At 42.1% G+C, this 14747-nt stretch overlaps 1 protein-coding gene across 1 annotated transcript; it reads right to left on the bottom strand.

Moving 5' to 3' along the window:
* Positions 1 to 938: 938 nt before the first annotated feature.
* Positions 939 to 2999, bottom strand: LOC121443014 (transcription initiation factor TFIID subunit 7). The gene is made up of 2 exons (XM_041644698.1): positions 2803 to 2999; positions 939 to 2461 (listed from the first exon to the last, which is right to left on the bottom strand). Exon 2 carries the CDS (start codon positions 2398 to 2400, stop codon positions 1375 to 1377), a length of 1026 nt encoding a protein of 341 aa, XP_041500632.1. The 5' UTR covers positions 2401 to 2461; positions 2803 to 2999; the 3' UTR covers positions 939 to 1374.
* Positions 3000 to 14747: the final 11748 nt, after the last annotated feature.

Genomic DNA, 14747 nt, shown 5'->3' on the forward strand with positions numbered 1-14747 from the left:
TGAGATTGAGGCCAGTCTGGTCTACAGAGTGAGTTCTAGTACAGCCAGGGCTCCACAGAAAAACACTGCCCCCCCAAAACAAAATAAAATAAGGAAAAGAAAGAAAAAAGAAAAACATATTTAAGGAAATCTTTCTTAAGTTGCACTGCGGTCATGAGCTTGAGAGAACATTTTGGTACAGGATAAATGACCAGATGTGAGGGAAATTGCCTTCTGAAGCCTCTTACGTATTAAGAAATTTGATTCAAGACTTGAAGTCTAAATAACTGTTTTTTCTACACTTTACCACTAATGTTTCCTGACAAATAGAAAACTTAAGTGAACTTTATTTTATGAAGCAAGTATTTTCAAATGGAAACTTACAAACCAATCAGACACAAATTAATTTTAACTATGCTCCTTATCAGTCTTTTTTTCTAAAAATACCCCTTTCAATTGTGAAACCATTAAATGCTTCAGAGAAACTGAAAATTATGTGTATGAATTTTTAAAATACCAAACCAGGATACAGGCTTTCACAATGGGACATACCTATGAAATACCATGAACATGCACCAGCCTATTAAATAACTGCAACAATTAAATCAGCAATAGTTAAGAATGTAATCTTAATTCAAATAAGTGCAATGGTTTATCTGATAATCACTGTTTTTCTGATCCCACTACCTTACACAGATAACCTTAGTGCTTAATAAAAAACGAGGATAGTTTAAGATGGCTCTGGACCCAGTGTTCTCAAACCTCCAGGTAGATCTGACCTTTAATAGAATGCAAAGATGAATTTTTCTATTTCCTTACCTGTGTATTCCTTTTCCTGAAAACATAAAAGAACAGTATGTGTCTTTATCTACAAAACATGACCACACCATTCAGTCATTAAACTCCATGCATCCATCTCAGCTCTCACTATTCATAGAAGAAAAAGATTAGCATTATAATGCAAAAACTGGTAGCTTTTATTGTGCAAGAAACAACTTGTGCAAAAACTTACATTTCTATACATGGAAACTTGCTTGGTAGCTAATAAAATAGCTACTGTATACATACATTAAAAAAATAAAAATAACTTCACTGCCCATAGGCTAGCTTCTTACTGATCTTAGCATCACAGAATAGAAATAAAAACTTCTGGAAAAGAGACAAATGTAATAATGTCCTATGGTGAACAATTAAAGTTCAACTGTTCACTAATCTTACACCTACACCTGCCCATGTAACCCTACTTCCTAAAGAATGAAAACCTTAGTAACATTCCCAAAAACAGCCAACAAAATTCAACAAAACTCCTAACACTATAGAGAATAATTCTGAGATCGTATTATGAAAATAAAAATTTTCTCAAGCTGACCAGTCAAAGAACGGAAATCAACATTCTCACTTCTCTAGGAGTGATTCTAGTTCTTCCTGCAAAGAACTAAGCTGCTCCTTCTCCCTGTCTTCTTTTTGTTTGAGTTCATCCAGAACAGCCTGAAACCTGTTCTTGAGAGCCAAGTTTTCTACTTTCATGATGAGATCCTCCTGGCGCTTTGCCCTGTCTTGGGTCTCCTGGAGCTTGCCTTTCATGTTATCAATCTGTTTCTGAATTCCCATAACCAACTGGTTGGTTCCTTCATTTTCTTGGTGCTGTTCATCTGACTCATTGAGCTTGTCTTGTAGCTGCCTCTCCAGATCTTCCTCGGTGTCAATGATGTTGACATCTTCCTCATCTTCACTGCTGCTGCTGAGATCATTGAATATCTCTCGAAGCTCATCGTGTTCTAGTGAGTCATGGCCCTGCCTGTGGCCAGACATTCCTGGAGAGGAGATATCGAGGCCTTGATTTTCGGTCTCCTTTGTTTCATCTTCAGCAATTATCTCCCAACGAGTGCTGACAGCTTCAGCATCTGTACTCAGCAACCGCTTCACTTCTTTTTCCACATCGGGAGACTCAATATACTTCTTCTTTGCTGTCTTGCGGAACCTTCTCTTTCTGACATTTTTTAGAGGTAGAGTGATTCCATGGTTCCAAACAAACTTTTTCTCTTTGTCCTTATCTTTTTTTTTGCTTGCTTTAGGATCAGCAGAGGCAACCGGCTCCTCCACAGGAGGGTATAAGTCACCATCTACTGTGGATACAAGCATCTGACAGATATCTGCTGTCTTGTAAAAGGTTTTTTTGTCGATGGTTTTCAAGCTTTCCATAACACAAGGCAAATCTACTAATTTTGCGGCCAAGGGCACTCGATCCACCCTGACAATTCCATGCCGCCCGTCAGGGTGTAACTCAATGGTCAGTCTGTCCTTCAGGTTGACGTGTCCAGACTGCACCGCCCTCCTCACAGTTGAGGCATATTCTGGGGGCAGTCGTAAGATAAACTGGCTCTCCAGTTCATGAGGCGCATCGTCTTTGCTCTTACTCATCTTTAATTCCTTGGGAGTTACTCCTCCAACAAACGCTTGCTGCACTAAAAGAGTTCAGCTCCTACAACAGTTAAAAAGGGGCTGTTGTTAGTATAATTTTAAATTCTTAGCGAGTTCAACAGCAACTAAGTGGAACACCCGCTAGTGTCTATTTTGTCTTAATTTAAATTAAGTCTCCATTCTTATCATTAAACATGCTACCCTCCCCCCTCTGGCATTTTCCCCGTTAAATTCACTTGTCTACTAGATGCAATTCCTAGTGGAGCATCCAAGCGCCTTGAGGAGGGGGCTTTAGGCACTGACGTTAAGACTGGCAGACAATCCCAATCAATCCATAAATTCTCTGCAGTAAAACATTTAAAAAGCGAGGAGCAGCGAACTCTCTTCGCCTCGGGTACTTACAGTCTGCGGGAGAGGTACAGCTTCCCGCGGCCGGAGCAAAGCGGCGGGGAGCGGCGCGGCCGCCTTTCGGTTTCTCCGCGCTTTCGGCCGCCGCACACCGACCTGCGCGCCACCAACGAAAGGGCTCAGGTCCCACGGCGCGAAATCTCGCCGGCTGCCGCTCGAAGCAGCAGACTCCGGAGCTCACCGCCACTGTCCGCCGCCAACCTACGCAGAAAACAAGCGAGGAAGAGGCGCTACGTCACTAACCGGAAGTAGACGCGGGCGCCCGTGGCCGCCGCTCCACCGGAAGTACTAGCGTCACGGCGAGCGCAGGCACAGGGGCAGTCTCGCAGTTACGTTATATTCTCGCGAGAGTTTGCTCTGTACGGCGTTAAAGTTAGTGTTTTCACAAAAGCTATAGCTTGGAAATGAAAGTTAAAGAGTCCGAGGAGAAAGACATAAGTTGGGCCCCTAAGACAGCATTTTCATGGAATTGTGGAGCGGGATAGTTTCTAGTCTAACGAGAATTATCGGAGATAAGGGCATCTTTGTATCCCCGGGCGTACCCAGTCTGCCTCCTCCACAAGGGAATTAATCACAAACTTAACTGTAAAGTACCAACACCAGCAGAGTGAGACTATATTTCTGTTCACTCTATAATGCTAAATATATAATCGTGTTAATTATGAAGATGAGGAGGGGAAACTAAGCCTTTGGGTTCATTTGTATTTCGTGGTGTTCTAGAGAACCAAGAGTGATTTCTTTCTGATAATATATCTGATAGATATAAATGTTAACAAAAGCCATATGGTGGCACGGGTTCATTTAGAACAGAATCGTCTGAAACACAAACGGTCTGATTGTGGAGTATCCAGAGAAGACTGCTTGGACATGGATTTAAGCCAATAGGAAATATGTATTAGCTGGAGCTGGTCAGCGTCTACACTGGGTATTTGGAATCCCAAAGTAGCCCCAAGCCTTTCTTAGGGTGAGCTTTTAAGCACAAAAACTATGTCCTGAGTTGACATGCTTCAGTTAACAAGATCAGTTAGCCAGAAGTGGAACTACAGAAGCCAAAAACCAAGGTTAGTACATTTTTTAAGATGCTCCCAGAACTATGAACATGGATGAATTAGGTCTCTGTTTTCATTTTGGTGGGTGGTACTGTCTTTGTGCTGAGTTTTATGGCCTGAATGGTACGTCTATCGTGGAATCAGTTGTGCCAACGTCAGGGGGCTTCTTACAATTGAAGTGCAATATGGAGCCTTTTTATCTTTTCTAATACATTGTCTCTGGCCTTACCTAAGTGGAACCTTGAACTGATGGGTTTCTTCTGCCCCGTCAGTCTTCTAAATGCTGGGATAACAGCCACTGTTCCCAGCATGTTCTGGCTCTTAGTGGCAAGTAATTTTTTAAATTATTTTAGAATTTATTTCACTTCTTTACTGTTTTTCTGCATTGAACTGTTTGTACTATGGAGAGTTCGGTGCTCATCAGCATGTGGTATAGGTCTTTCAAATAAATAATGGTTCCCATGTTGGTTTTTTTTTTCAGCCCTGGTCGGCCTCAGCCACGTTCAAATCCACCTGCCTCTGCCTCCTGAGCACCAGGATCAAAGAAGTGCTCCATCACACATGACTATCTTCTTTTCTTGATATCCATTGTCCCTTTTTAGTTGGATCTCTTTGGCATTGCAAAGTCATTGTGATTAATGTCTTCTAAAATACTACCATATTTAAATTAACATAATCTTCTTTAACTGTGATCAGCATTTCCAAAATTCACTTTATTTTTTATATACTTAATTGACTTCATGGTAGAAAGCTTTGTCTTGTTCATTGTGTTCCAGTGCCTAGTACAAGAAAATAGGAGCCAGGCTTGGTGGTCAGCACCTTTAATCCCAGCACTCATGAGGCAGAGTCAGGTGTGTCTCTGTGAGTTGAAGGGCAGCTTGATCTACATAGCAAGTTCCAAGCCAGTCAGGACTATATAATGGGTCCTGTCTGAAAATAAATAAAAAATACAAATAGGAAGAACATACAATTGAATAAAATGGTTGATCTATTTTAAGGAAAATGTAGCATAAGTCCTATAAAACTTTACAAGATAAAAACTATTCTATGTCACCTTAAAATTCAATAAAGCCATTTAGTGCATGGTGCCTTTTAGTTAAGTGCAGTGTTGATAGTAAAGTGGGGACGTTTACTGACAGTGTGCCTTGTTTGAGTATCAAGTGTCCCCCAACCAACAGGCACCCATATTGCAGTTGCCAGTGAGCTTTGTGGGAGTGATTGAATCCTGAGGATTCTGATATAATCAATGTGTTAATTCCCTGATGGGTAATATGAAATTATCATGGTAGGTGGTGGGGTCCAGTTGGAGAACAAAGGACAGTTGGGACATGCCTTGGGGACATATCTCTTATCCTAGCTTCATTCACTTCTTGGCCACTGTGAGCTGGACACCTTTGCTGTCTCATATTCTTCCAGCATTAGGCTGTGCTTTATCAGGCCCAAAAACATAGAGCCAGGAAGCCTGTGACTGATACCAGGAGGCAAAATAAGTCTTTTCTTCCATTAAGTTGTTTATGTCAGATATCTTGTCAGAGGGACTGTCTTAGTTAGGGTTTCTATTGCTGGGAAGAAACACCACAACTAAAGAACAAGTTAAGGGGTATAGAGAGATGGCTCAGGGGTTAAGAACACAGGCTGCTTTTCCAGAGGTCCTGAATTCAGTTCCCAGAAACCACGTGGTAGCTTACAACCATCTGCAATGAGATCTGGTGCCTTCTGACCTGCAGGCACACATGGATACAGAACACTGTATACATAATAAATAAATTTTTTTAAAAAAGCATGTTGGGGGAAGAAAGGATTTATCAGGCCTACACGTTATCATTGCTGTTCATCAATGAAGGAAGTCAGGATGAGAACTCAAAACATGGCAGGATCCTGGAAACAGGAGCTGATACAAAGGCCATGGAGGGGACCTGCTTACTGGCTTGCTCTCTCTAGCTTGCTCAATCTACTTTTCTACAGAATCCAGGACTAGCAGTCCAGGGATAGCACCACCCACCAGGGGCTGGGCCCTCCCCCATTGATCACTAAATGAGAAAATGCCTTACAGCTGGACCTCAAGGAGGCATTTCCTCAGCTGAGGCTCCTTCCTCTGATGACTCTAGCTTATGTCAAGTCGACACACAAAACTATCCAGTGCAGGGACTAAAACTCCCAGGCAGCAACACTTGGGAGGCAAAGGCAGCCTTCCTCTGTGAATTCAAGGCCAGCCTGTTTTACAGCTTGAGTTCCAGATAGTCAGGGCTACACAGAGAAACCCTATCTCAAAACCACAAAATAACGGGTTGGGGGACTAAAATCTTAACACATTTTGATTGAATGTTTTTTCCTTTTTTTTTTTGATTTTTTATATTGAGCTCTACATTTTTCTTTGCTCCCCTCCCTGTCTCTCCTCTCTCCTTCAACCCTCTCCCCAGGTCCCTAATGCTCCCAATTTACTCAGGATATATTGTCTTTTTCTACTTCCCATGTAGATTAGATCTATGTATGTTTCTCTTACTGTCCTCATTGTCAAGGGGCATTTAGGTTGTTTCCAGGTTCTGGCTATGATAAACAAAGCTGCTATGAACATAGTTGAGCACATGTCCTTGTGGCACGATTGAGCATCCTTTGGATATATACCCAAAAGTGGTATTACTGGGTCTTGAGGAAGGTTGTTTCCTAATTTTCTGAGAAATCACCACACTGACATCCAAAGGGGCTGTACCAGCTTGCATTCCCACCAGCAAAGCAGGAGTGTTCCCTTTTCCCCACAACCTCTCCAGCATAAGATGTCATCAGTGTTTTTGATCTTGGCCATTTGGTGTTAAGATGGAATCTCAGAGTTGTTTTGATTTGCATTTCTCTGATGACTAAGGATGTTGAGCATTTTCTTAAGTGTCTTTCAGCCATTTTAGATTTTTCTATTGAGAGTTCTCTGTTTAAGTCAGTACTCCATTTTTTATTGGATTATTTGTTCTTTTGATGAATATTTATGTTTGAATATTTTTAAGTAGACTGACATACTTTATCATGAGAGGAAATTAAAGTGGCCTGTACCCATTTCTATGTGAATTTTAAGGAAACACCATGCCCTCTCAGATACATTATTATTTCTTTGTCTTAGAATGTATTTTAAGAACATAGCCGGGTGGTGGTGGCACACACCTTTAATCTCAACACTCGAAAAACAGAGGCAGGTGGATCTCTGTGAGTTTGAGGCCAGCCTGTTCTACAAGAGCTAGTTCCAGGACAAGCTCCAAAGCCATAGAGAAACCCAGTCTCAAAAAAAAAGAATAGTATCTGATTAATTTATAATCTCCTGTTGTCTTAGTTACTTTTCTATTGTTGTGCTCAGATACCATGACCAAGTCAACTTATAGAAGAGACTGTTTATTGGGTCTTATATTTCCTGAGGCTGAGTCCATGACAACCATGGTAGAGAGAAGGACAGCGAGCAGGCAGGCATGGTCTCCGCCTACAGAGAATGGCATGGGCTTTTGAAACCTCAAAGCTTATCCCCAGTAACACACCTCCTCCAACATGACCAGGCCTCCTAATCCTTCCCAAGAGTTCAGCCAGCTGGGAACAAAACATTCAAATACATGAGCCTACAGCAGCCATCCTCATTCAAAGCCCCACACCAGCACAACCTATTCACCCTTTTTCTAATGAAAAGGTTTCTATCAACTCTTTAGATATAAGAGGTTAATATGCTGGCCTCTGGACAGTGTTTTACCTAACCATAGAAACTGTGAGACCATGGTTATATATAAAAAGAAAAAAAAGAATCCAAATATTACTTTTCATTTCGTTTCTTATGAGTTTGATAATGTTCAAATATTCTTTTCATAAAACATAACTTGAAATAAATTTATGAAATTCTCATTGACCAAAATTTGGGTGTACTTTATTTAAACTGCCAGGGATAACTGGCTCATTTAAAGGTTTCTACCACAGCTACTCTCTTCAGTCCTGAAATTGCCTGCTCTTGGGTTCCACATGATTTTGAAATGCTGTTCTTTAGATGGAAACTATACTGACCTTAAAACTGAGGACTTTACCACATTGCCATTAACTTAATGTCTTAGAAATTCTAAGTTTCCTTCCCCCAGTTCTGGTGGATACATCTGTAGCATGAGTTCTATTTGGTCTTCGTAAATAAAACCCAGAGACAGATGAAGGGAGGTGAAAGCTGAAGGACCAGAGAAGCAGAGCAGCCACTAGAGAGACTTCTTACCTTTACCAATGCTCAGACCAAAGGGGCGATCCAGTCTTCAGTCTTTGTCCTCTGACTGCAGGGGCGAACCTCAGACTGCAACTGTCTCCACCAAACCTCAGACTGTTTCTCTTTTGGACAGATTCAATCTTGCGTAGCCCAGCGTGGCCTTGAACTAACAGATTTAATCCTAAATCTTGGGATTAAAGGTGTGTGGCACCACTCTGATCTTCAGGCAAGCTTTATTTGTTAAAACATAAAATATCACCACATATATGGGAAAATTCTGAATATACAAAAAAAAACCTACTCTTGTGTGATTGTTTCTCCTATATTTGTAATGCTGGTGGAACAAAGATTTGAAGAAAGCAGTTAATTCCCTGGCATAGTAATGAGTTTTCCTAGGGCTTCCTTTCGATATTGAAGAGAATAACAAGCAACTGCTAATCCCATATTATTTGAAAAAAAAATCTTTTAAAACTTTAGAATTCTTTATAGAGGGATGCTTATACTTTAGAAATTTTTTAAAAAAATCTGTAATGAGAGAACATCTGCCTGCTGTATTTTGTGATTAAGATTTTTAGGGGTGGGTGTATTTGATGGGGTTCTCTAGAGTAACAAAACTAATAGAATGAATCTCTATCACTCTCCCATATATATAAAGGGGATTTATTAGAATGTCTTACAGGCTGTGGTTCAGCTAATCCAACATTGTGTGTCTGTGAACAAAAGATCCAAGAATCCAGTAGTTATTCAATTCGTGAGGCCGATCATCTCTATACAGCCTAACCTAGAAGTAGGCTCTAGTACCAGTGAAGGAATGGCCTTGCTAGCAGTCAAAGAGCAAGAGTTTCCTTCCTCCATGAACTCATATGGGCGGCCAGCAGATGTGTCCCAAACTAAAGGTGTGTCTTCCCACCTCAAAAATCTGTATTAGAAGTGGGTCTTCTCACTTCAATAAACAAAAAAAAAAATCTCTCAAGGTGTGGCCTTCTATTTTGGGGTTTTAGGTAATTCCAGATGTAGTCAAGTTAACAACCAAAGAATAACTGCCATAGTGAGGAAATAGCAAACATTCTACCCAAAAGAAAACATCTGTATTATTAAATAATCACATACTTTAAAATTTAAAAAGAAAGTTAGCTAAAAACATACAGCAGTTTCTATACCAACCGGATGCTTTCTATATTAAATAAAGTAAATAAAAACATGATGTGGCTACAGACGGGAGCCATAGATGTGATTTTAATTCTTTGGGGGGGAGGGGGTTGAAACAGGGTTTCTCTTTGTAACAGTCCTGGCTTGTCCTGGAACTCACTTTGTAGACCATGCTGGCCTCAAAGTCACTCAGGAGGCAAAGGCAGGTGAATCTCTGTGCATTTCAAGGCCAGCCCGATTTACAGAGTGAGTTTCAGGACAGGCTCCAAAAGTACAGAGAAATCCTGCCTCAATAAATAAATAAATAAATAAATAAATAAATAAATAAATAAATAAGTGAGCCCGGCTGTAGTGGTGCACTCCCAGCACTCGGGAGACAGAGGCAGGTGGATCTCTATGAGTTCAAGGCCAGCCTGGTCTACAAGAGCTAGTACCAGGACAGGCTCCAAAGCTACAGAGAAATCCTGTCTCGGAAAAAAAAAAAAAAAAAAAAAAAAAAAAAAAAAAAAAAAAAAAAAAAAAAAACTTAGCCTTCCAGCCTCAAATAATTTAACCCAAAAAAATCTCTCAGAAAAGTTCCCAGCAGCCTGGGTTTTACCTGGTTCCAGGTGCAATCACGTTGGATATCAAGGCAAGTCACTATCTTGCTTGTTTAGTTAGTTGCATTTGTTGTGGTTCCTGGGATTGGACTCAGGGGGAGTCTACCTTTGATTTCACTTGACTAACATGGCTCAACAGTATTGTGCTTGTAATACAATAAACCTGTTTCCGAAAGTGGTTGGAAGAAGGTGACCTTCATTAATGTCCAGACATATCAGTTGTCATGGTTGTGAAACAGGATCTCCTGGCATGTAGTGAGAAAAGAATGGAGATAATGTTAGACGTGGCACAGAACAGTTCCCCTCCATTACGCACTCAATAGAGAATTATTTAGCTAACTGGGTGATGGAAACACACGCCTTTAATCCCAACACTCGGGAGGAAGAAGCAGGTGGATCTCTGTGAGTTTGAGGTCAGTCTGGTCTACAAGGCTACACAGAGAAATCCTGTTTCAAAAAAAAGAATTATCTAGCTCAAACTAACACCAAGATTGAGAAACTACCCTAAGGTTATAATTTCAAGCCTATAATCCTAAAAATTGTTTTTAAAACACAAGTCTGTCATTATTGGTTTCGATTTATCAGAACCCACACAGTGTGAATGGGATCATCTTCCCTTTGGGTATTTAAAGGGCCCAGACCTTAGCACAACTGACACCATGATGGGAGTACCATTCAGGCCATAAAACTCAGTATGTAGACGGTACCTCCTGCCAAAATGAAAACCTAATCCAACAACATCCATAGTTCTGGGAAACTCTCCAAAAGTTCTAACCTTGCTTTTGTTTCTGTAGTTCCACTGCTGTCTAACTGTTCTTGTTAACCTTAGTATGTCAACCCAGAATGTGGTTTCTGTACTTAAAAGCTCACCCTGAGGCCAGGCAGTGGTGGTGCATGCCTTTAATCCCAGCACTCGGGAGGCAGAGGCAAGCGGATCTCTGTGAGTTCGAGGCCAACCTGGTCTACAAGAACTAGTTCCAGGACAGGCTCCAAAGCTACAGAGAAACCCTGTCTCGAAAAACGAAAAAGAAAAGAAAAGAAGCTCACCCTGGGAAAATCTGAGTTACACTGGGATCCCACACACCCAGTGTAGTCGCCGGCCAGCTCCAGCTAACAAAGACTTTCTATGGCTTAAACCCATGTCCCAGCAGTTTTCTCTGGTGGACACCCCACAAAAGGTATATTAACAGCTGACATCTATATTTTAGAAAAGGGGTATGAGTAGCCAATAACATTCATGAAGGAGCTTAGATTATTTGGGGAATTTTTGAAAGTGTATGTATAAAGCATTGAAATAGACATCAAAGATAAAATTTTAAATTAATTCAATTCTGGGTTATTTTAATTTTTTAAAGTATTTTCAATGTGTTAGACCAAAAATTGTGTATTTGAACTTACAGTAAGAATTCGTAATATTTTATTTCGTGTGTGTGTTTGCAAGCCCTCACCTGCCTGTGCACATACATGTGGAAGCCAGAGGAAGTTGTAGTGTATCCTATCCTTGTGATCTCCTTGTTATACCCTGAGTCAGGATCTGTCGAAGAACCTGGAGCTAGGCTGTGGGGCAACAAACCCCTTTCTCCACCCAGCACAGGGCTGTGGTTACAGAGCCAGTGTGGCCATCAGCTTTCTACATTCCCGCTAGGTGTTTAGACTAAGGTCCTCGTGCTTGTCCAGCAATCACTGAGCCATCTCCCCAACTCTAGGAATTCTATTTTGTGACATGTCTTTTAACAGTCGATAATTTATCTAGTAAAGAGAACATTTTTGTTCAGATAATGTCTCTGTGTCACCCTGGCTGGCTTGGAACTGTGTAGACCTGGCTAATTTTGAACTTGTGGTGGGTTTCCTACCTCCTGCGTGCTAGAATTACAAGTGTGCCCCACCATCCCTGGCAAGTAGTGATGTCCTCCCCCCCCCCCAGCCCCTTTCTTTCAAAGGAAAAGATTTCATCAGTGTATCATCTTCAAAAACTACTGCCAAGGGCGGGACCTAGGCAAGTGCAAGGTCCTGGCTTTGATCCTCAGCACCGGAAAAAATAATATCGAGGAAAAATTGTACGAGGGTTCTTACGTCGAACTGTAATAGATTAGATTACTTCGCTTAAATTTTGTGAAAAGACAGTTTTATTAATATTTTGTCAAAAACTACAATCCATACTTTCCACCTTAACGAAGCTAGTATTCTAAAACAAGTCCTGGAAATGAAGGAAGGTGGCGTCTTCTGAGGAATTTCAAAAGAGGTTTGCGATAGGTTACCACGCTGAGCCTCTGGGTGCCGCTGTCGCCCAGTCAGTGGCCATTCTGACCCAGTGATCTCCGCGGGCTTTCACAAACACAGCCTAAAAATGCACGACCTCCCTGCGATCTGTTTGAACCTCTTGGTTTTCCTCGCCCTTTCTCCTGCTCTCCGCTTGCAGTCATCATCGTCAGGATGTTTCATGACTGCGAGAAAGGTGCTGCCTTTTCCTTCCTGGGAGTGACTTTTACTACAGGGAGTGAATTCACGTCTCAACAGCTGCGTGGATAGGAAGTCGCCCACGGGGCAGGCGCACAGAACGCAGGAAGCGCCGCCTCCCTTCCCGCAGTCTTTGTTCTGCTCGGAGAACTACGCACCAACTGCACTGCGTGATTCGAAAAGAAGACTGAGTGTTTAAATGCGGGGAATCCGAGGGTGAGTGCTGAGAACTACTCCATCTAGCCAAGACAGCAGAGACCGACCAGATCAATGCAGTAGATTCACCAGAGAAATTACGCAAGCCACTCGAAATTGAAAATTAAATCTACCGAAAATCATACAGACAGAACCATCCTGGACTTAAATGACAACGACATACACCGTTTTGGGAAATCCTGGAGAGTATCTTAATAGCAGCATTTAAAGATTCGGACGCTGAGAATAACTCTACAAACGTGTCGGTGACCATCTCGTCTGACTCCAGAAATGAATGGAGAGCCCTACAGCGGTAAATACTGGCAACTGTTACCAAAAAACCCTGGACCTGAGGAGAAGGACTGCCACTCCTCAGTGACGTTTACGGGGCAAGACAGCTGTAGACAAAACAGAGCCTAGAGCCATTGCCAGGACTGGGGTGTCAAATCACAGCTATGCAGCTGGGCCATCCTGCAGAAGAACCCGTCCTCGCCTAGATCGCATTCCGGGTGATCTTCACTGACATCCTTAAGGTAGAGTTCTGTTATTTCCACACGATCTCACAACTCATACAGAATAGATCTACTGCCCCCAGGTTGCAGCAATGCTTGATTTTGATTTTTAAAAAGAAGAAGAAGGCAGTAACTACATGGAATAGAAGATTGGAGGTAGTCTAAAGACCCGTTTTCAAAATCCCAGCTGAAACGGAGGTGAAGAACTACAGAGCAGCGTAGGTCACTCGCAATCAGGCGTCCACAGGTAAGGACTGCTATTAATAACCAAACAGCAGAACTGACACCTATGTTTAAATGGAGAGGTAAAAAAGGAATGATCACCTCCAAGAATTACTATGTAATGGGCACCTACTGACAGATGGAATCCTAAATGGGAGCAGCCCCTGGGCACAGTCTTACCATCAGTGCCTTTACAGGGATGAGACATCCCTTTTCTCCAGCACAAGCCTTACTCAAACATTTTCACCAACAAAAATGCTCTGCTTGCAGGAAGTGATGGTGCATGCCTGTCACCTCAGCATCCGGGAGGCTGAGCATAAAGATGGAGAGTAAGGCCAGCCTGAACTACAAAGTGAAGTGTTATGAAAACAAAAGCAGTCTGCTCTTTCCTCTTTTCTCTTTTTGCGTGCTGAGTTTTGGGCTTGGGCCCATTTCTATGCTAGGCAAGTGTTTCATACTGAGCCACATCCTGATCTCTTATTTTTCTTTGAGATAGGGTTTTGCTGTGTAGCACAGCTGGCCTCAAATTTATAATCCTTCTTCTGTCTCTGTCTCCTGAGTGCTGGATTACAGATGTGTACTGTTGTGCCTTGTCCCAAGGGACTGGAAACACTGAAGCCGCCATTGAATACTTCTGAGCAGAGCTTGCAGTATGTCATAATTCTTGTTCTTCCTGGCCTTGCGCCATGAAAGTGCTATTGCCTTCGGTCAACGAGTGCAGGTTGCCGCAGTATCCCGGCAGACCACCTTTAAATTCATTCTCAGCATGATAACCAGGGTTTGAGTGGGTCAGCGCCATCCTAGCCTCTCAGTGATGGTGGGTGACTGTCACAAAAATACAAGGAGGATGCTTTGCCAAAAACTTCAGCTAGGTAAGTCACTACAGTGTGCACTATGGAGCCTGTCTACCTGCTGACCAAAGTGGACACTAACTACAAGCACAAGAGCTGTCCTATAGTTCTGACCAGCTAATGTGGTTCTTCAACCTAGGGGCTCATACAGCTACGTGTGTACAATACTGCTCCGTGTCTCAGAAACAGAATACCGGGGCCTGTGTGGTGGACAGTCACTACACTGTACCTGGTCCCTGCCATGAGTTTTCAGGAGCTCTGCCAGACCCAGTGTAGGCAGCATAGCACTGCCAGGCAGACGGAGTTTCAGCTTTGGAAGCCTTGCCTTAGGTTCTGTACTCTAGCTTCTCAAAGGGATTCTGGCCATCGTCTTGGACCTGTAACGTCCTAGCTCCAGCACTAGGGATATCTGTCAACCTGTTCTCTGAAGGATGGTTTTGGAGTTGCTCCTATATTCACAGAGACTCACCCGTTACCAGAATCTGTGCATGGCTTCTCCTATTGTAAAATCTTCAGATTTTAGTTTCTTTATATTCTTTAGTTTCTTCATATTAATTCCAGGAACAGCTTACACCTGGACATTGCCCAGAGTGGCAACAATGAAGCTTTAGATTTTATATTAAAGTCAAATAAATACATGTGACTCCGAATGTTCTCATTTAGTGCATCCAGCCTTTTAAACTTCCTCCTGCTTG

Source organism: Microtus oregoni, unplaced genomic scaffold, assembly GCF_018167655.1.
Source record: "Microtus oregoni isolate MIOR12 unplaced genomic scaffold, Mior012 000098F_ref0000018, whole genome shotgun sequence".
NCBI classification, from domain to species: Eukaryota; Metazoa; Chordata; class Mammalia; order Rodentia; family Cricetidae; genus Microtus; species Microtus oregoni.

Excerpts from the sequence above, each read along its gene's own strand:
- LOC121443014 (XM_041644698.1), bottom strand. The coding sequence starts at position 2,400 with ATGAGTAAGAGCAAAGACGATGCGCCTCATGAACTGGAGAGCCAGTTT.